The sequence below is a fragment of the Electrona antarctica genome (assembly GCF_951216825.1).
Source record: "Electrona antarctica genome assembly, chromosome: 3".
NCBI classification, from domain to species: domain Eukaryota; kingdom Metazoa; phylum Chordata; class Actinopteri; order Myctophiformes; family Myctophidae; genus Electrona; species Electrona antarctica.
In genome coordinates this window covers 62,331,658-62,352,443 of record NC_136808.1, presented here as the reverse complement: position 1 = coordinate 62,352,443, position 20,786 = coordinate 62,331,658, and the positions used below count along the sequence as shown (strand labels likewise).

Here is a 20,786-nt window from a genome sequence, read left to right as displayed (position 1 = left end):
AGGGGTTCCCGCCCAGAATGGGCTAAACAGTTGATGGATGGAAATGACGCACGCGGCTGCAACTTGACGCGTCGGCAAACAAGTGAAACGCTTTGCCAACGCGTCAACTTGCAGCCGCGCGTGAGTGTTATTTCCATCCACCAAGCTGTTTAAAATCCCGGAAAAGATTCCTGCTCTAGGTGGCATCTTGCTGCCTGGTACACTGTCAGTGCGCCCAGACAGTGGTCTTACTAAAAAATAATTCTCCAGTGGCTGAAGCTCGCTCCCTCCCTCCACCCCACTGCGAGGAATTCACAGCTGCAACCTGGCAACCCAGACGCCTGGCAACCACAGACACCGGGCAACCAAAATATCATCAAGGCCCAAGTCATTTCCATACAGGTTGTTAACTAAACTGAAACCTACCCAAAAACGCTCTCTCTTCATCCCTAATGCCCGACCTCCCCCCCAAAAAAAACAAATACATTTCATTTCCTTCTCTTATCTGTGTCCAGGGCTGGCCCTTTGTTATGTAAAAAGTGCTGATTGGAACAGGGTGGAGGCCTCCAGCAGCAGCAGCAGCAGCAGGTATGAGGCAGCAGGTTGAGCAGGTTTCCCAGATAGAGTGAATGCCACGCCACATGGCCCTCCCCTCCCCTCCCCTCCCCTCCCCTCTCCCCCATGCATGCATGGAGCAGCTATTGTTGACTCACTGTCACACGCTGGCTGCTCTGCCACACACTGATTTCACATAAGCCTGTTCTCACCTGATTCCAACACACCAAAGGTAAGCCTTGCCTTCCCTTTGCTATAGGATTACCGGACGGTATCCGCACTCTGTCGGGGAGGGCCGGAGGGGGGGAACGTTCTTATGTCCAAAACTGTTATTTTTCAGGATTTAAAATTCTAAAATGTCAAAAGTTCAAGCTCAAAACTAGCTTTGCGCCACATTTCAAGCTTGTCGAACTACTACTTTTGATGCTTTTGTGTGACGCTGTACAGTACGATCAAGTAGGGAATTAATGTAAAAGGAGATTTCTGCCCGACAGCAACGACACGCTCCCAGGCATATTTTGTGTTATCGCTTTAGAATGTCTTACTGTAGCATGTGCTGACCAATCAATCAATCAATCAATCAATCAATCCAAATAATAGTTTCTGTGAAAACAGGATCATCCATACATATTTTAAAATCAATTTAGGCATTTAGCAGACGCATTTAATCCAGAGTGATTTACAGTAAGCAAGGTAAACACAAAGGCAATACATCAGATTTATCATGTATAGCGACAGTGTAGTGCCTCCGTAATCTAGGATTATGGGTAAACCAACAACCTTGAATCAGTCTAAACAGTATAAAATCGATAAATAATCTGTACATTGAAGCTATAACTATAGGATGCCAGGTCCACAAATGGACCTTCCGTCTGTCTGTCTAAAATAACATGCTATCTAAATGACCTTTTGCATAACTTGACTGCATGTAAGTATGTCAAGGCTAGGGCAAGTGCTATGGCATTCAGGAGGTATTTATTTATTTATAGAACGTTTAAGGAATCTTGACATGGTGATTGGTACAGTGTAAATATTACAATGTAACTACAATGGACCCGTAAGGATTTACTTATGGAGGTACTAATGGATATAAACTGACGATTTGACTGTATATGCACAATTTAGGGTCTTTGCTAATATAAATAATATAAGTTGATTGAGTTAACCGTTTCCATAAAACCAAGTTGTTTTGAATACTTTAGTTGTTTGATTGTATGAATTTGTTCATATTGATATTATGTGTATGTCTGTGCTAAAACCGGGACACCCCCACCCCAACAGCGACCACAACAAAACCAACACGTGGCACTCAGTTAATCACACATTGCACTCAAATGAACAATGTAAAAAAAGTTGTACATTTATACAATAATGCTAAAAGGATAACACAAAGTTCACAAACACTTGGAAACACTTGTTTCCATTATGGTCCTGTGTGTTCAATTCATCAAGACATGATGACATACAAATGATACACATCCAAACGCAGTGTAGTTTTGTTGCACAGGACAAAACTGGGCCTTTTCCAAAGAAAGAACGGTTTAGCAGGTTTTCTGAGGAGCATGAGGTCATCTTCATTGCTTTGTTTCTCGTTCCCCTTCAGCCCTCTGCTGGGTACAGCTATAACAGCTCAGCAGGTCCAGATGAGGCCCTGATGTGTATTTGAAACTGGGAGGCATGCAGAGCTGTGCCACATGGTTGGTGACAGAGCATAACGCCATATAAATAAATGCACAGAATGGATTTCCATTCCTAGCGACACTGTGCTTTGTACGTGTCACTCACACAGAAGAGAGGATAATATCAGTCCCCCGGGGGCGATACAGAGATGCTTTTGGGTTACGGGGTATGATATCCATAGCAATAAGTCTCATAATCGGGTCCTCCTCCCGGAAAGTAGGTGTCGGTGAACTAGGAAGTATGGCCTCCTTATGAGTCATCTAATTGTTTTGTATCTTATGCAGCATGGTTTGTATGTATACTGTAGGTCGTCTGTCTGACAATAGGGAGTGTTTCTGCCTGACATAATGACTTATATAGTTACTGCAGGAAGTATAGACATATAGGGCTGATGGAGCAGTGTTGTTTTTGGCAGCAAATTTTAGTCATAGTCTCTCGAATAGTTTTCATTTATTTTTAGTCACATTTTAGTCACCTGGAATGTCTTGGTGTTAGTCTAGTTTTAGTCGTTAATAATGATACAGTTAATTTAGTCGAATTAAAATGTATTTGGGTGGGCCTTGATGCCGTCGTAATGACTGTTTTTACACTGGCTGAAAATAGCAGATCTACAAGCTCACAACGTGTCGCGCTGCAACGCGTTGTGAGCTTGTAGATCTGCTATTTTCAGCATGCAACCAAGGATAAAATGACTTATACTGGATCTCTTGTCCACTAGTCCCTTCCTAACATTTTAGTCTAGTTTTGTCTCTGGACCTGACCACCCCTAGTATGTCAGTATATTTAGTCTTAGTTTTAGTCATCATAGCTTAGTTTTCATTTAGTTTCCATTAGTTTTCGCCAGTGAAAAAAGGTATAGTTGACGAACATTTTTCGTCTAAGTTTTAGTCGACGAAATCAACACTGTGATTGATTGATTGATTGAAATATTTATTAACAGTTTGCAGAATTACAGCACATTTCAAGCACAAACTCAATACAAAGGCTGTTAACTGTGAGTGGACGACCCAATTAAGAGACGTACAAATAGACACTTCTATATAGACAAAGAACAGAACAGGAATTCATCATAATGGAGGTAAAAAGGGAAAAGAAACATATACAGTGAGGGAAAAAAGGGGTGGGCGGTGGGGGGGATTCACGTTCAGCTCCGTTCATTTGTTTGTTTTCCTTGGAGGACATGGGTGGAGATGGTTATTGTTCAATTTCAGGGTGTCAGGGTGTCTCTTTTAACCTAACCGCAGGTTGAAGTCACGGGTCACGAGTTAGTTTTAACCTAACCGCAGGTGGAAGTCACGGGTCACGGGTTAGTTTTAACCTAAACCTAACCGCAGGTGGAAGTCACGGGTCACGGGTTAGTTTTAACCTAACCGCAGGTGGAAGTCACGGGTCACGGGTTAGTTTTAACCTAAACCTAACCGCAGGTGGAAGTCACGGGTTAGTTTTAACCTAACCGCAGGTGGAAGTCACGGGTCACGGGTTAGTTTTAACCTAAACCTAACCGCAGGTGGAAGTCACGGGTCACGGGTTAGTTTTAAACCTAACCGCAGGTGGAAGTCACGGGTCACGGGTTAGTTTTAACCGGCCACGTATGTCGGACTAACAGGTGTGGCACTTCAAATCAGCAATCCATCTCCCAGGGGTCTAGCACATTGTAACAGGGATAGACTCCCGCGCTCTGGCTCATACTGACAATAAGCCCTTGGCTCCGACCTACTTACTTTGGTGACCAGGCGGGTTCCAGTAACTCTGGATAAGAGTGTCTGCTAAATGTCTCAATTGAAAATTGTACAATATACAGTACAAACACCCACACACATTGCCATTTTGAAATGTAGCAATGCATCAATATTCAGCTTTTCACATGTTTTGAAATGTAATTGTTCTTTCGTTCTTTTACAGGGAAGCAAGGAGCAGAAAATGGACCGGAATTATAAAATCTCAACCGTAATCCTCCTCCTCCTTCATTCTTCTCAAATGGAGTTTCAAAACCCTGCAGTAACCGAGCCTCCTGGATACACCACCGATGGGTACCCTGACGGCGGCGACCATACTGACTCTACAGCGAGACAGACAATTGCCAAAGAATGGCTCCGTGGCAAACCTGTCAATGGAAGGATTGAGGACCAGGAGATGGTGTCCAGTGGTGAGACCACTATGTCCATCTCCAGTGGAGACGGCTCAGACATGGCCGGTCAAGATCAGGACAACGTCACCGTTCTCTCCACTGTGCTTCCGGTGTTTCAAAACCATACAGCAGCCGAGGAGTCTGTATCGGCTGAAACAACCACCGACCCCCCCACCGCCGCGGCACCGACGACAGGCCCTGCCGAGCAGGTCAACATAACGGGAGCCGAGGAGGGGGGATTCCTGGAGGGCTTGACCACAGCTGATCCCCCGACCAGCGGTTTTCCAGATCTCTCCAAGGGCACCGATTTAAATGACACTGCCGCCTTGACACCAGAAACCAACGTCACACAGGGACCCAGTTCTGAAACCAACTCTACAGAACACACTACTGGTGTTACGACAACAGAGGGGCCTCTAATTTATGTGGAAACTACAACTTTGACCACAACAGACCTTCCACCTCCTGAGACTACCACGGATGGCACCTGGAACAGCACAACGGTGGCTCCAGACACGCCCGAAGCGGAGAACATGACGGACAAGTACCAGGCCTCAGGGACCAACTCTGAAAGAGGGAGCTCAGGTGAGTCATTACCTCTGTCCTTTAGTGTCACATGGCCTCTGTCTTCTAGTGTCACATGTCACACAAAGTGGAGCACCTTTTGTCTCCAGAGACGACCTGCTTTCCACGTCGTTACGCTGTAAAAACACCTGAGTGTTTCTTTAAAAACCCATTAAGACCTAAGGCCAATTCTACAAATGCCTTCTAAATTAGTACGGTAATCTCAAACATGTTTGTGAGCTTGTATATCTGCTATTTTTGAATAGCCAATGCTGTAAGAAAAACCTTTGGCACACCTAGAAATCAGGCGTATGCACAGGTGCGTAGGCCAGGGGACATCAGGCGTATGCACAGGTGTGTAGGCCAGGGTACATCAGGCGTATGCACAGGTGTGTAGGCCAGGGGACATCAGGCGTATGCACAGGTGTGTAGGCCAGTGGACATCAGGCGTATGCACAGGTGTGTAGGCCAGGGGACATCAGGCGTATGCACAGGTGTGTAGGCCAGGGGACATCAGGCGTATGCACAGGTGCGTAGGCCAGGGGACATCAGGCGTATGCACAGGTGCGTCTATAGGCCAGGGGACATCGATGAAAGGAATGAAAGAATGCCTGAAGAAGATCCGGAGGGACCGAAACGTTGCATTATTAAAAGAAGAAACTCATGTACTGCAGATACACAGTGTGTGGGTGTATTTTCATTCCTTTCATTGAATATCCAATGCTAAAATCTAAAATAACACGGATGCTTCTTCTTTTTTATTTTTGGGCAAAATTGTTTTCCAGTGTTAATAATAATAATAATAATAATAATGCATTTTATTTATAACGCACTTTATATTCGTTAGAATCTCAAAGTGCTACAGCAAATGAATGAAAACAGAAGAAACAACACACCATTGACTGTGGGGCTCTCAGGTGGGCGGGGAGAGCGTTGTATATCATTATGAGCCTGTTCTCGGTTGTTTGGTTGTGTTAGTCTGAGACAAAGGACCACAATGGAAACAAGTCTAACACTTCTCCTTCTTTATTGTATTATTACTACAGCGGTGCCCGTGTTGTGATGTCAGAACAGGCCAGATCCATATTATGGAGATATAGGGGTGGTCAGGTCCAGAGGTCTTTATTGTATTATTACTACAGCGGTGCCCGTGTTGTGATGTCAGAACAGGCCAGATCCATATTATGGAGATATAGGGGTGGTCAGGTCCAGAGCCCGCCCGGGCAGAGGCCTTTGTGTTGGTTCCGGACAACCGGAAATGCATGTCCCACCCAGTTATTGTCCCTTTTATGTCCATATTGTCAAGCATGCCAAATGAGGCTTGTGTGCTGGTTCTGGACAACGTGAAATGCAGAGTACCCGTTCCACCCATCTGTCTGTGAATTCTGATGTCAGAACAGGCCAGCTTATGGAGTTCTGTGTCAGGCATGCCCAAATATGGAGTGCTGTGAATTCTGATGTCAGAACAGGCCAGCTTATGGAGTTCTGTGTCAGGCATGCCCAAATATGGAGTGCTGTGAATTCTGATGTCAGAACAGGCCAGTTCCATATATGGACCCTGGGCAGGGCCCTGGCCCTGCCGCCCTGTCTTTTTGTGACGGTTCTGGACAACCGTGGGTCCGACCGACTCGACACCGGGCACTGGACCTCCCTGTGGTGGTGTGGAACGCGTGTGTCGAATTTGAAGTGGGTGGGGCAGACAGACAGACAGACAGACAGACAGACAGACAGACAGACAGACAGACAGACAGACAGACAGGTGCAGCACTGTACATGTAGTCTAGTTTTACAGTGTTCTGATCCGGTCTAATGACAATCTGCGACTTCTGTGCATACAAATATGTGCTCCAAAAATAACCATGGAAACCACAAGCATCATAGTGTGTAGGGCCTGCTCTTAACCCATTTGTGTTTTAAACATTATGTTATAATTTAGCTATTGAAAAATAGCAGATCTACAAGCTCATGTAGGTCTGCTATTTTTGAAAAAGTATTTATTTCAGAAAACTGGAGGATTCAGAAGACATTTTTTTAATTTCGACGTCAGGCCTTGAATCATCTGGCAGGTTAATTGATTTGGGGACACTAGCTGCTACTTGATTAGGCATTGATGTTGGGGCGTTAACAAAATGCGGCGTCCAACCAGATAGGCCTACTTATTTTAGTTGGGGATGAATTCCCCAGCCTGGCCATGCGAGGTATAGTACCCCCCCCCCCCTAAACTAACACAGAAACTGGGCGGTCTTTCAAATTAAAAACAACTTTGAAGCTTGAGGGAGTCAGCACAGCAGTAGGGAGTCAGTAGGGAGTCAGTAGGGAGTCAGCACAGCAGTAGAGTCAGCACAGCATGTAGCGTAAAAACAGTTCACCACATGCAGGGCTTTGCAAAACAATTGTTTTACCTACATGGTTGGAAGGAAATATCACCACCCTCCACACTCTCAAATATCACCACCCTCCACACTCTCAAATATCACCACCCTCCACACTCTCAAATATCACCACCCTCCACACTCTCAAATATCACCACCCTCCACACTCTCAAATATCACCACCCTCCACACTCTCAAATATCACCACCCTCCACACTCTCAAATATCACCACCCTCCACACTCTCAAATATCACCACCCTCCACACTCTCAAATATCACCACCCTCCACACTCTCAATATCACCACCCTCCACACTCTCAAATATCACCACCCTCCACACTCTCAAATATCACCACCCTCCACACTCTCAATATCACCACCCTCCACACTCTCAAATATCACCACCCTCCACACCCTCAAATATCACCACCCTCCACACTCTCAATATCACCACCCTCCACACTCTCAAATATCACCACCCTCCACACTCTCAATATCACCACCCTCCACACTCTCAAATATCACCACCCTCCACTCTCTCAAATATCACCACCCTCCACACTCTCAAATATCACCACCCTCCACACTCTCAAATATCACCACCCTCCACACTCTCACCCTCCACCCTCCACACTCTCACCCTCCACACTCTCACCCTCCACCCTCCACCCTCCACACTCTCAAAGGCACTTGTGTGAAATCAGCCAGTAGTGCTCTTTTCTCTACTCTTTCCCCTGACCCACATTTACCTGCATTCGCCCCCTCCCTCCAGTCCATTCGCCCCCTCCCTCCAGTCCATTCGCCCCCTCCCTCCAGACCATTCGCCCCCTCCCTCCAGTCCATTCGCCCCCCTCCCTCCAGTCCATTCGCCCCCCTCCCTCCAGTCCATTCGCCCCCTCCCTCCAGTCCATTCGCCCCCTCCCTCCAGTCCATTCGCCCCCCTCCCTCCAGTCCATTCGCCCCCTCCCTCCAGTCCATTCGCCCCCTCCCTCCAGTCCATTCGCCCCCTCCCTCCAGTCCATTCGCCCCCCTCCCTCCAGTCCATTCGCCCCCTCCCTCCAGTCCATTCGCCCCCTCCCTCCAGTCCATTCGCCCCCTCCCTCCAGTCCATTCGCCCCCCTCCCTCCAGTCCATTCGCCCCCTCCCTCCAGTCCATTCGCCCCCTCCCTCCAGTCCATTCGCCCCCTCCCTCCAGTCCATTGACAGAGCACAGATGCCCTTTCTTTCACTAGACTTAGGGTGGCTAGGATTTCAGGTGCATATCCACGGTGCGCCGCAGTGAGCGAAGGAGCTCCATTACAAACACCCTACCCAAAGGGACAATGGAAGCCTGTGTTGGATCAGAACAACAGGAAAGAGGGGGTCAGTGGCGGAGGTCAGGGCATGGTTACTGTGCTACCTTTGTACACACAGCGTGAGACAAGTCTGTCATTTCAAGGCTTTTGAGATAGGCTACCGGTATATACGACTTGACGGAGACTATTTGTGATAATAGCTAACATGCTAAATGACTGTTGACATTTAGAAGTAGCTGGTGGATGTACTTTGTCTGCTGTAATATTACGTCTGTGTTAACATTTAGTCTCTGTCGGGTGGGAAAAACTCGAAGGGCTCCATTTTCGTCACCGCTAAACCCCTTATCCCTAAACTTCTTTGCCTTTTTTTACTATTTTGCAAAACATTTTTTAATAGTTAAAATGGCCAGTCTACAAGCTCACAACAAGTCAATGTAGATTGGCTAGTTGAACTATTCAAAAATGTTTTTCAAAATAGTAAAAAAGGCAAAGAAGTTTAGGGATAAGGGGTTTAGCAGTGACGAAAATGGAGCCCTAAAACTCCAAAACTGTTTGATTGCAAATACACTTCTTAGAAGACTTTTGAGAAGTTTTTTTTCTGCATACCTAAAATAAAAGGTTTACGAGCAGGTGCGTATTATAGGCAAACAAGTGCACATCAATAATGATGGAATATGTCTGCCCACTGGCTTAATACAGCAGTCTGACAAAGTTATACATTTGGGTCATGATCAATCACTACAGACAAAGTGTGTGTTTCACATTCAAAAACAGCCAAAGTAGCAGAACTACAAGCTCAAAACGTGTCACGGATCTTATACTTTTGTGTCAAGCAGTTCATTAATTTACGAAAAACACAAAAAGTGAGTGCGTGCGTGCGTGCGTGCGTGCGTGCCTCAGTTCTTTTGGAAAAAGAAACCACATTTTCAGCTGGTTCACCAACTTCATGCAATCAAGAAAGAAAAGCCATTCATCAGCTTCAATGTTATAGCGTTCCACTATCCCACTGTTTCTCCTGTAACCTGAGTTCTCTCTCCTGATTGGTTGGTGTCCCACTTGAAAATGTAATTTCTGTTTACTAAATAGCTGGAGAGACATCATGTCTCTCCAGCTATTTAGTAAACAGAAAATACATTTTCATGTCTCAGACATGTCAGAATTTGTCAGAATGTTATTGAGAGGACGGCCCCTCTCGTTTTAGAGGGGGTCCTATACATACAACTACAACTACAGCAAGTACAAAGTCAAAGTCAAAGTCATACGATTTTTGTCACACACGTTACCGCAGTGAAATTTGTTCTCCGCATTTGACCCATCTCTTGGAGCGGTGAGCCGCAGCGTGCGCCGCGCTCGGGAATCATTTGATTAGTAGATTTGACCCCCGATCCAACCCATTGATGCTGAGTGTCAAGCAGGGAGGCATTGGGTCCCATTTTTACAGTCTTTGGTATGACCCTGCCGGGGATCGAACCCCCGACCTCCCAGTTTCAGGGCGGACACTCTAACTACAAGGCCACTGAGCTGGTAGTACTAAGGCACATAGGTGCAACAGAACATTCACAGGTTGTTTGGCTCGTTACTAAACAAACACTATACTATAGCAATGATTGCTATAGCGGGCCTGTATAGAGCTATTTAACACTTCATTTTAACACAACAAATATCCCTTACAGCACCTTATGAAATATGACAGCATAACAAAGGACATTTGAGAACAGCAACAATGGACCCAGCAGCGTTTGTTTGACTGTGTCATGTACAACAATGCTCAGTCATTTCTCTCTCGTTGTTTGGTTTGCAGGCTACAGAGTCAGAGATGTTGAAACCCGATATTGACAATGACATAAAACAATAAATAATAATAATGATAATAAGAAAAATATAATAATCCATCACACACACATACAGCAACATTTTATATATGATTTTTATGCTTTCTGATTGACCTATAAAGTATAAACGACTTGATATACATGTGTGGTATCATGGTGTCATCTTATGATATCATGTGTCATTTAAATACGACGTGTTACTTAACGTTTGACATTTAGGTCGCCACCTCTTTAAATACGACGTGTTACTTAACGTTTGACATTTAGGTCGCCACCTCTTTCGGTGCCACACCTCGGGCTATTCTTTGTGATCGTAGGTTGTTACGTAAAGGAAAGTAACAAAGTTCATGTAAAGGGATATTTCACTTTCAAACATGTTTGGGGATCATTTTAAAGTCTACTCTGGCTTTTGTGTTTCACGGACCGACAGTTTTTAAGTTGTTTAATTCAGTATTTAGATATTTTATATACAGTACATTTTATCAGACACGTCCCCTTCCTTTCTAAAGCCTATATATATATATATATATATATATATATATATGCAGTGTTGGGTAACTAACACTACGTAACTTAATATATTACGTAATATATTACCGGAATACGGTAACTTGTAATATAATACATTACTTAACACAAAAATTGTAATATATTCTAAAAATCTTTCTGTATTACTGCATTACTTTCTGTATTACTTTCTGTCTGTCTGTCTCGTTGCCCATGGCTCTGTCTTGTGACATTATGTGACAACTGCAGAAGTTAAAGAATTACGTATTTCCGCTCCCCACTAATAGTTCTCAGGTCTGGTGTTTGACCTCTTTTTTTCTCAGTCGTGTTTTCAAATGGATTTGGCTAGGCGGCCGTTTGGCCTCGCCTTATTGTAGATACGCCACTGGTCGACGTAATGTATAATTTATAATTATACTAAATATTGAATTGTTCGATTTGAGCATTTAAAAAAAAGTAATATGTAATAGTAATATTAATATATTACTCTTGCTCAGACAGTAATATGTAATACAATATATTACTTGACAAATTAAGGTAATAAGTAATAAGAAATATATTCCAAATATAAAGTAATATACCCAACACTGTATATATGTATATATATATATAGGAATTGAAAAGACACACCCCCTCACACATTAGGACAATATCAGTCACCAGAAGCAAGGACGGGTGTTTTAATTGAGTCTAATGGTTAAAATGTAGTTTGGAGTTACAATGGCTTTATATAGGAAGGGGGAGTGTCTGATCAAATTCATCTTTATATAGGAAGGGGGAGTGTCTGATCAAATTCATCTTTATATAGGAAGGGGGAGTGTCTGATCAAATTCATCTGAAATACTTCAAACTGAAATACTGTCATTTGTAAAGTGAAATATCCCTTTAACCCATTCTGGGCAGGAACCCCTTTTGGTGTTTGAAGCATCGTGTTATACTTTAGCTAATAAAAAATAGCAGATCTACAAGCTCATAGCGTGGCACTCAGTGCCGCGCTATGAGCTTGTAGATCTGCTATTTTTGAAAAATGGTGAAAATGTTGCACAAATCTTTGAATATATTCTTTCAGAGCGAACGTTTTTAACTCAAATCTTTGCTTCTGGGGAGTGTCCCTGGAACAACATATTTTCAGATGGTGTCGGCGGCCAATTACATATAATTTTTAGGGTCCTTGACGTGAAATTGTTTGACATGGAAACATAGGTTTTTCAGAAAACTGTCTGGATTTAGAAGACATTTGTAGAATTGTCGCGTCCGAAACGGTTGAGAAATGACAGTGTTACCGTGTGGGGGTCCCTCTACTGTACTGTACTGTACTGTCACTGTACTATACTGGCACACCCAAAATCACCATATATACAGTTAATATGTGCGTGTGTGTTTGTGTGTGCGTTGTGAAAAACAACCATGCTGTTTCCGTGCTCAGACGCACCCAGCCACCCAGCCACCCACCCACCCACCCACCCAGCCAGCCAGCCAGCCAGCCACACACCCAGCCACACACAGTCACTTAAGGAAGTGGTTGCACCACTTAAAAAGAAAAGAATCCGAGTAGTTCTTCAACCACACCTTACGGCTTAAGGGTGCGGCTGAGCCCAGAAATAGCATCTAAAGGCCATTCCATTGTGATCTCAGGTTAAATCCATGCAGCGTAATGAGGATTCTCTCACAGCATGCCTTCAGCATTACATGGTGTGATGACAGAACATCATTATATAAGGCAGGGCCTCCTCCCCGCCCCGGGAGCATCTCTCCGCCTCCTCCCTGCCCTCCTCCCTGCCCCGGGAGCATCTCTCCCATCTCTGGTCTATCTAAACATGTCACACACCGACAGACAGACAGACACCACACCCCATTAAACAGGTGAAGAACACACCGACAGACAGACAGACACCACACCCCATTAAACAGGTGAAGAACACACCGACAGACAGACAGACACCACACCCCATTAAACAGGTGAAGAACACACCGACAGACAGACAGACACCACACCCCATTAATCAGGTGAAGAACAGGATCAGTTACATTTTACAGGCACTGATGACAGGTCACCAGTTATGGTGTAACATTATTGGCACTCTCTGTCCAGCAGTCTGCATTGTTGACTGTGACATTGTTGTCTGCATTGTTGACTGCGACATTGTTGTCTGCATTGTTGACTGCATTGTTGACTGTGACATTGTTGACTGCATTGTTGACTGCATTGTTGACTGTGACATTGTTGACTGCATTGTTGACTGTGACATTGTTGACTCTGTGCAAAGATGAGCTTATGGTTCATTATATGAAACCAAGACAAAACAAACAAAACACTTGAGCTACAGTATTAAGTCTCATGATGCTTTGTTTTCAATCATTCTGCACAAGCAACACTGAGTGTGAATTATCATTTTGCAGGACTTCAGGGCATTGTGCACTTTATAGCTACATTTAATGAAGCCTGTTGCACTATTAGGGTGATTATTATTATTATTACACATGTTTTTGTCCAATGTTCCTGCCTTGGAGGGCAAAACTGTCAACATTTGATATGTATTCATAAGTCATGTGCAGCAGTACAAACACATGGAGGACTGGTCCCTTACTTCCATCAAATGACTGATCAGCTGTTCATGTGCTTTGGCTGTCTGCTGTAAAAAAGAAATGCATGCATGCACGCACGCACGCACGCACGCACGCACGCACGCACGCACGCACGCACGCACGCACGCACGCGCACACGCACACACAAAAACAAACAAAGCAAAAATAGATACAGGGCCAGATTCCTGGACATGTGTTTCCAGTCTTGGCCCAGTGTAGAAACATACCTGACCCCAGAATTGACCTCAAAACATTGTCATGGCATTATGCACCACCACACAGGCAGAGAGATGGAGAGTGAACTGAGACTAATGCATTAGACTCAGTTCACAATGCATTAGACTCTAATGCATTAGACTCTAATGCATTAGACTCTAATGCATTAGACTCAGTTCACAATGCATTAGACTCTAATGCATTAGACTCTAATGCATTAGACTCTAATGCATTGCTTCTCAAACATTTTCATTTTAAAATTTAAGTTTAAAATGTTTACTTTAAAAGGATTCAGATAAATACAAGATTTTCACACATTTTTGCGATTATTTTCAAAGAATAGTAGATCTACAAGCACGTGCTATGAGCTTGTATAGAGGATAGCAGTGGGAGTGATTTTCTGGACCCACTGACAAATCTGCCATTCATTTTTTCCCCATAGAGATTTACAAACATATTTATATAAATGATTTTAAACCTATAGAATCAAGCCATCCAGGATCCTGGTGAATCAGGACCGCAAAATATTTGATTCTGTGAAGAAAGAAACATGAAAACCGCTAAACAAAATAACCCATTTAGACCTGAGGCCGATTCTAAAAAAGATTCTTCAAAATATTAACAGTTTTCTGAAAAACCTCTGTTTTTTATGTCAGTGGTTCTCAAACTATTTCATGTTTTTAAGGACCCCAAAATATTATATATATTTGGCCGCCAACCCCTTATCTGAAAATATGTTGTTCCAGGTAGGTACCCTCCCAGAAGCAAAGATTTGAGTTAAAAACGTTCGCTCTGAAAGAATATATTCAAAGATTTGCGCTACATGATTTTTCTAAAATAGCAGATTTGCGCTACACGATTTCTCTAAAATAGCAGATCTACAAGCTCGTAGCGCGGCACTCGGTGCCGCGCTACGAGCTTGTAGATCTGCATGATGTGGATAATTGGATAATTGGATGATGTGGATAATTAATCTAATCTAAGGGGAGTCGTTTTACCCCTATGATCTTCCCTGCAGTCTGCACCAATCTGAACAATTTGGAGAGATTACCGAACCAAACTGTGATACCAAACCTGACCAGGCTTTCCAAGACTGCTCGATAGAACACTAACATACATGTTTGGTCAACACCATGAACCCTGAGACGTCGGAGGAAGTGCAGTCGTCTCTGTAGTTTACTACAGAGACGGTCTACATGCGTGTTCTGTAGTTTACTACAGAGACTGTCTACATGTGTGTTCTGTAGTTTACTACAGAGACTGTCTACATGTGTGTTCTGTAGTTTACTACAGAGACGGTCTACATGTGTGTTCTGTAGTTTACTACAGAGACTGTCTACATGTGTGTTCTGTAGTTTACTACAGAGACGGTCTACATGTGTGTTCTGTAGTTTACTACAGAGACGGTCTACATGTGTGTTCTGTAGTTTACTACAGAGACTGTCTACATGTGTGTTCTGTAGTTTACTACAGAGACGGTCTACATGTGTGTTCTGTAGTTTACTACAGAGACGTCTACATGTGTGTTCCAAGGTTTACTACAGAGACGGTCTACATGTGTGTTCTGTAGTTTACTACAGAGACGGTCTACATGTGTGTTCTGTAGTTTACTACAGAGACGGTCTACATGTGTGTTCTGTAGTTTACTACAGAGACTGTCTACATGTGTGTTCTGTAGTTTACTACAGAGACTGTCTACATGTGTGTTCTGTAGTTTACTACAGAGACTGTCTACATGTGTGTTCTGTAGTTTACTACAGAGACGGTCTACATGTGTGTTCTGTAGTTTACTACAGAGACGTCTACATGTGTGTTCTGTAGTTTACTACAGAGACTGTCTACATGTGTGTTCTGTAGTTTACTACAGAGACGTCTACATGTGTGTTCTGTAGTTTACTACAGAGACGGTCTACATGTGTGTTCCAAGTTAGTGAGTTGTCAATCCAGATGCTGCCCAAGTATTTGCATGAGGAGACCTGTTATCAACATGTAATACAAGTTAAACATGTAATACAAAACACACAATTATGAGCATGCATGCTGTACTACAGTGACCTCTGACCTTTACCAGGGTCCTCCACTCACAGCCCTGACTGACGCCAACGTAAATAACTCGACAACTAGGACACAATGCGAACACAACGGTGATTTATTGCTCATGACATTGAATAGCTCACAGTTGCTATGGTAACACCGTTGGTAAACGTGATGAAACACTTTGATTGGTTGCCATGTGCATGTCAGCAGAGCACAGTCTGTTCAACATACTGTTTATTTACATGTATTTATTATGGTGTGTTTTGTTTGTGTTCATTTTGTTTATCAGGTCAGTGTCATTAAGATCCAGGTCTGCCAGGTGGAAAAGCTCTTATTATAAAGTGTTGCTATTCAGTTCAAGCAGTAAAAGCAGCAGATCTACACGTCGTGGCTCCTTTTGATGCTTTTGTGACGCTGTAGTTGATCAAGGGCAAAAAAAAAAACGAACGTTTTGCGGAGCGGTCTTGATACCGGAAGGTCGCCAGTTCGTATCCCCGGACCGGCACGTTAAAATTACCACCGCTGAAGTGCCCTTGAGCAAGGCATTGAACCACTACCATGAAATGTTCTATGAGCAGGGCCTGGCTGGAAACAAGTATCTGATGCTTAGTCCAGTTACCCTGGGTAAATATAGTAACTTTGCTTTGCTTTAAGAGGAAACTTAAAGCAACAACAAAAAACATCTCTTCTACAAGTGTTCTGGTAATGGAGGATGAAACAATGTTATTTATTCCCACAGATTTAACTTTACAGAGACTTGTGAGACTTGTTGTTTTGATTTGATTTTGTCAAATGAAATACGAGTAAAGCGTAATATTACTCAGACCCAGCATATACACATAAAGCGTAATAAAACACGTTTCCAATGTGGTCATGCAACGCACAATACAAATATAAATAGTCCAATAAATTGCATAGCACCAACTACAAAACTACAAAATAGCAAAACACTGAAAACCATCAACAAAATCCTAAAAAAAAACCTAACGTAACATTATTTTAGCCTTAATGTCTGACTGTACCACGTGCTGTTTACATTTACATTTTTGACAGTATGCAAGCAATTGATCGATCAATCAAACAAACAAACAACCAACCAACCAACCAACCAATCAATCAATCAAACTGTTCTGTGTTTTCTGTGTTGTTTTCTTCCCTGCGTAAAAGGTCTGGCATCAGAAACCAAGAGCAGAAAAAGTCAGGCGTGGAGCGCCATCTTGGGGACGGGAGTGGCGGTGGCGTTTGTGGGCATGGTGGTGTACGTGATCGTGAGGAAGAGGAAGCAGAGGGACTTCAGCCACAGGAAGCTGGTGGAGGAATTCCCCTCTGACCCGGGTACGCTATTCCCCTCTGACTCGGGTATGCTATTCCCCTCTGACCGTAAACCAAGAACCTAACATCAGTCTAAACATTATGTAGCTATAATAATATGTAGCTATACAAACTCTAGGATGCCAAGTCAAGAAATTAACCTGGCATCTGTCTACATAACATGGTATGGTACGGAGAAGCGTCTGGGACGTGTGGAGTGTTGTCCCGGGTCGAATGTGTTAGGGAAGATTCTGACAGCTTCCCTGTCAGATCCATGAGTGTAAATAGCAGTTTTGTAATAATAATGAATCATATTGATGATAATGTTTATAATATGATAATAAATGTTATCATTCCATTCCTATAGTTCTCCGACTAGACAACAACGAGCCTTTGGACTTAAACTTCGGTGGTTCTGCGTACTACAACCGAGCGATGCAAGCAGACGACATCCAGATGAATAGCTTCTCAGGGGGCCAGCGACACTAACTGACCAGTACACTGACTGTCCAGAGGCCAGTAGCAACTGTCCAGGGGCCGATAGCATCATGTCCACGGAGCAGCAGTGACCGAGGAGGGGGGGCCAACTATAACTGAGGGCATGGACTCCTCATGTACTCTCTTCATGGAAAGTGCACCATACGTGGAAATGCCACCAAGACTACAGTTGGTCATTTGTAGACAATCTATGATATTGTCTCTGTCGGGTAGAAACCTCTTATCTTCATATTCTAACATTTTGAGTTTTTTTTTCTTCTTAAAATAACGTCCTACTTGATCATACTACTAAAACAAAAGTATCAAAAGTAACAAATCTGCTAGATGTAAACGCAGCGTGTTTTGAGCTTTTCGATCTGCTACTTTCGATGTTCCTGAATAATCCTGAAAGGTAACAGTATTGGACACATACACAGTACGAGGTTTAAAGGATGTTTAAAGGATGTTTAAAGGATGTTTAAAGGAGGGTAAAGTAACAGTATTGGACACACAGTATGAGGTTTCCACCCACACAGTATGAGGTTTCCACCCGACAGAGACAAGTTATACCTACAGATTATGTACAGTATGGATTATGGTTATAGTATTGAAATAGTTTTTATTTTGTATTTTATATAAACAGCTTTAGGTGCTGTAAGGGCCAAAATAGAGAGGGTTTAAAAATGTCAGCTATTTATATAGGTTGCCAAAAGCAATACATGTTATGTTTACGCTAAAGGAAGGATGTTTATATGAAAGAGATAATCATTACCAGTTATTGCAATGAATGCAGAATTTATATGCCATGTGTGTGTGTTTGTGTGTAAAAGAACAACAATGATTACGTTTATTTAATGGGTCGTGAAACAAATGACAACATACAAATTGAAAGGAACAAAATGACTATTAAGCAACTGTATAATGGAAAGATATGCAGTGTTGAGAAACAGTGAGATCTGCTTGGCAGAAAATAATTTGCACAATACTAGAAATAGTATGTTATCAACTTAAATATGAGACACAAAGTCATGTGAAAGTTAATATGACAGCTCTACATGTGTTGGACAGCTATAGAAAATAAAAACAGGGCTAAACAGGTTTAATGGACAACTGTAGCATCTGGCTCATTAAACTAATCTAAGCAACGTTTACAAATCATTATGGGACAAATAATCGTCCCTGAAGCAAAGTAGCAATAACTAATATGATCACTTTTAAGTACGACAACAGAAATGTAGATTTATACTTTGGGTTTGTAAGAAGACGGGTTTTGGGCACACTTATTTATTTTTTAACTTTTATTCACTTTTATTTTAGAAGTTGGTATTGTGGTGGGGGAAAGCAGTGCGTTTCTCTTCAGAATGATGTGATAGCAATAAGCAGCACATCAGCAGCACAGGCAGACTGGTGGAAGTCCTCTTTGTTCAAATGGAGCATTGAAATGCTTTAAGCCTCAAGACAGTTTGTTTATTCACACAGTAATCCAGGATTAAGCCTCAGGGTTAATTTAACGCTGATAAGTATACAAATGGAACCGAACGGTTAAGGGACCATTTGGTTCCACTTGTACACACACAGAGTTACATTTACATTGGAGGATTGATTTTCTTCTGTGTGTGCGACACGACTAGAGTATCGAATTTGAATATATTGTAAAAACAAACTTGCCTTCCAACATTTGGAAGCTATTTTTGTTTTGTTTTTGTGGATTTTTCATTTTATTTAGTAAGATTTATTTTATTTAGGGACACTGAGCCAGGGCAGACGCCTAATTTATATACTAGCCAAGAAAAATAAGATATCAAGTAATATATGTAAGCCGTTGACCCAGCAACCCTGTGACCATGTGACCATGTGACCATGTGACCCTGTGACGTCAGCTACCAACGTGCCCTGCAAAGATAACGTTTTGCTTAGACTTTGACTAAATTCCACAAAAACTTGGCTCTAACCTATAATACAATGTGATCAAAGTTTTGAAAATGTGATGAAAATAATTATGATGAAAGGGGCATGAGAAATGAAACCTTCACCTTATAGATCACTATATAAAGGGTTAAAGTCATACCATGTAACTTTTTCAATTAAAGCTGTATTCTGTTTTTGTGAATAAAATGTTATTTTGTCCAATTTGCATGGTTTATTAGACTCTTTGTCTGCCACCAAGTGGTGACAAAGGGTACTGCGCCAGTATGCCACCCTATAACCTCGGTTTTGTTTGGGGCAGATTCATTAACTCGTTACCGGCATGGAGACCTTCATTGTAACGATCGGCTATTATTAGCATTAGCTAACGCTGTTTATCTTTTGCCACAAACGTTAACATGTCGGGAGCTATGCGGTACACCAGGGGTTCTCAACCCGTGGGTCGCGACCCCTCGGGGGGTCGCCAAATAATTTTAGGGGGTCCCCAAATTATTTTCAGCTCATAGCGCGCCACTCGATGGCGCGCTATGAGCTTGTAGATCTGCTATTTTTCAATAGCTAAATTATAACAATGCTTAAAACACCAAAAGGGGTTCCCGCCCAAAATGGTTTAAGGTTATTGTAGCAGTCAATTTATATTGGGGGTCGGGAGGGGGCGGGGCGGGGGTCCCGAGACATTGCCAAAGCATTTCCGGGGGTCCCCGGCCAAAAACGTTGAGAACCCCTGCGGTACACAATCACACGTTAACATGTGGGGAGCTATGCGGTCCACAATCACACGTTAACATGTGGGGAGCTATGCGGTAACGATAACATGTGGGGAGCTATGCGGTACACAATCAAACGTTAACATGTGGGGAGCTATGTGGTAACGATAACATGTGGGGAGCTATGCGCTATGCGGTACACAATCAAACGTTAACATGTGGGGAGCTATGCGGTAACGATAACATGTGGGGAGCTATGCGGTACACAATCACACGTTAACATGTGGGGAGCTATGCGGTCCACAATCACACGTTAACATGTGGGGAGCTATGCGGTAACGATAACATGTGGGGAGCTATGCGGTACACAATCACACGTTAACATGTGGGGAGCTATGTGGTACACAATCACAACGTTAACATGTGGGGAGCTATGTGGTACACAATCACAACGTTAACATGTGGGGAGCTATGCGGTACACAATCACACGTTAACATGTGGGGAGCTATGCGGTACACAATCACAACGTTAACATGTGGGGAGCTATGCGGTCCACAATCACAACGTTAACATGTGGGGAGCTATGCGGTACACAATCACACGTTAACATGT

General features: G+C 43.1%; 1 protein-coding gene across 2 annotated transcripts; it reads left to right on the top strand.

The window, feature by feature from the left end:
* The first annotated feature begins 699 nt into the window (after positions 1-699).
* Positions 700-17,844, top strand: LOC306919953 (uncharacterized protein). Of its 2 annotated transcripts, none has more exons than XM_079496532.1 (4): positions 700-766; positions 4,117-4,927; positions 16,920-17,087; positions 17,431-17,844. In XM_079496532.1, the coding sequence occupies exons 2-4, from the start codon at positions 4,135-4,137 to the stop codon at positions 17,550-17,552; spliced, it is 1,083 nt and encodes a 360-aa protein (XP_079352658.1). In that variant the 5' UTR covers positions 700-766; positions 4,117-4,134; the 3' UTR covers positions 17,553-17,844. The 2 variants fall into 2 exon arrangements, with proteins under 2 accessions (XP_079352658.1, XP_079352657.1); XM_079496531.1 differs by having other exon boundaries at positions 16,920-17,111.
* The last annotated feature ends 2,942 nt before the right edge of the window (positions 17,845-20,786 follow it).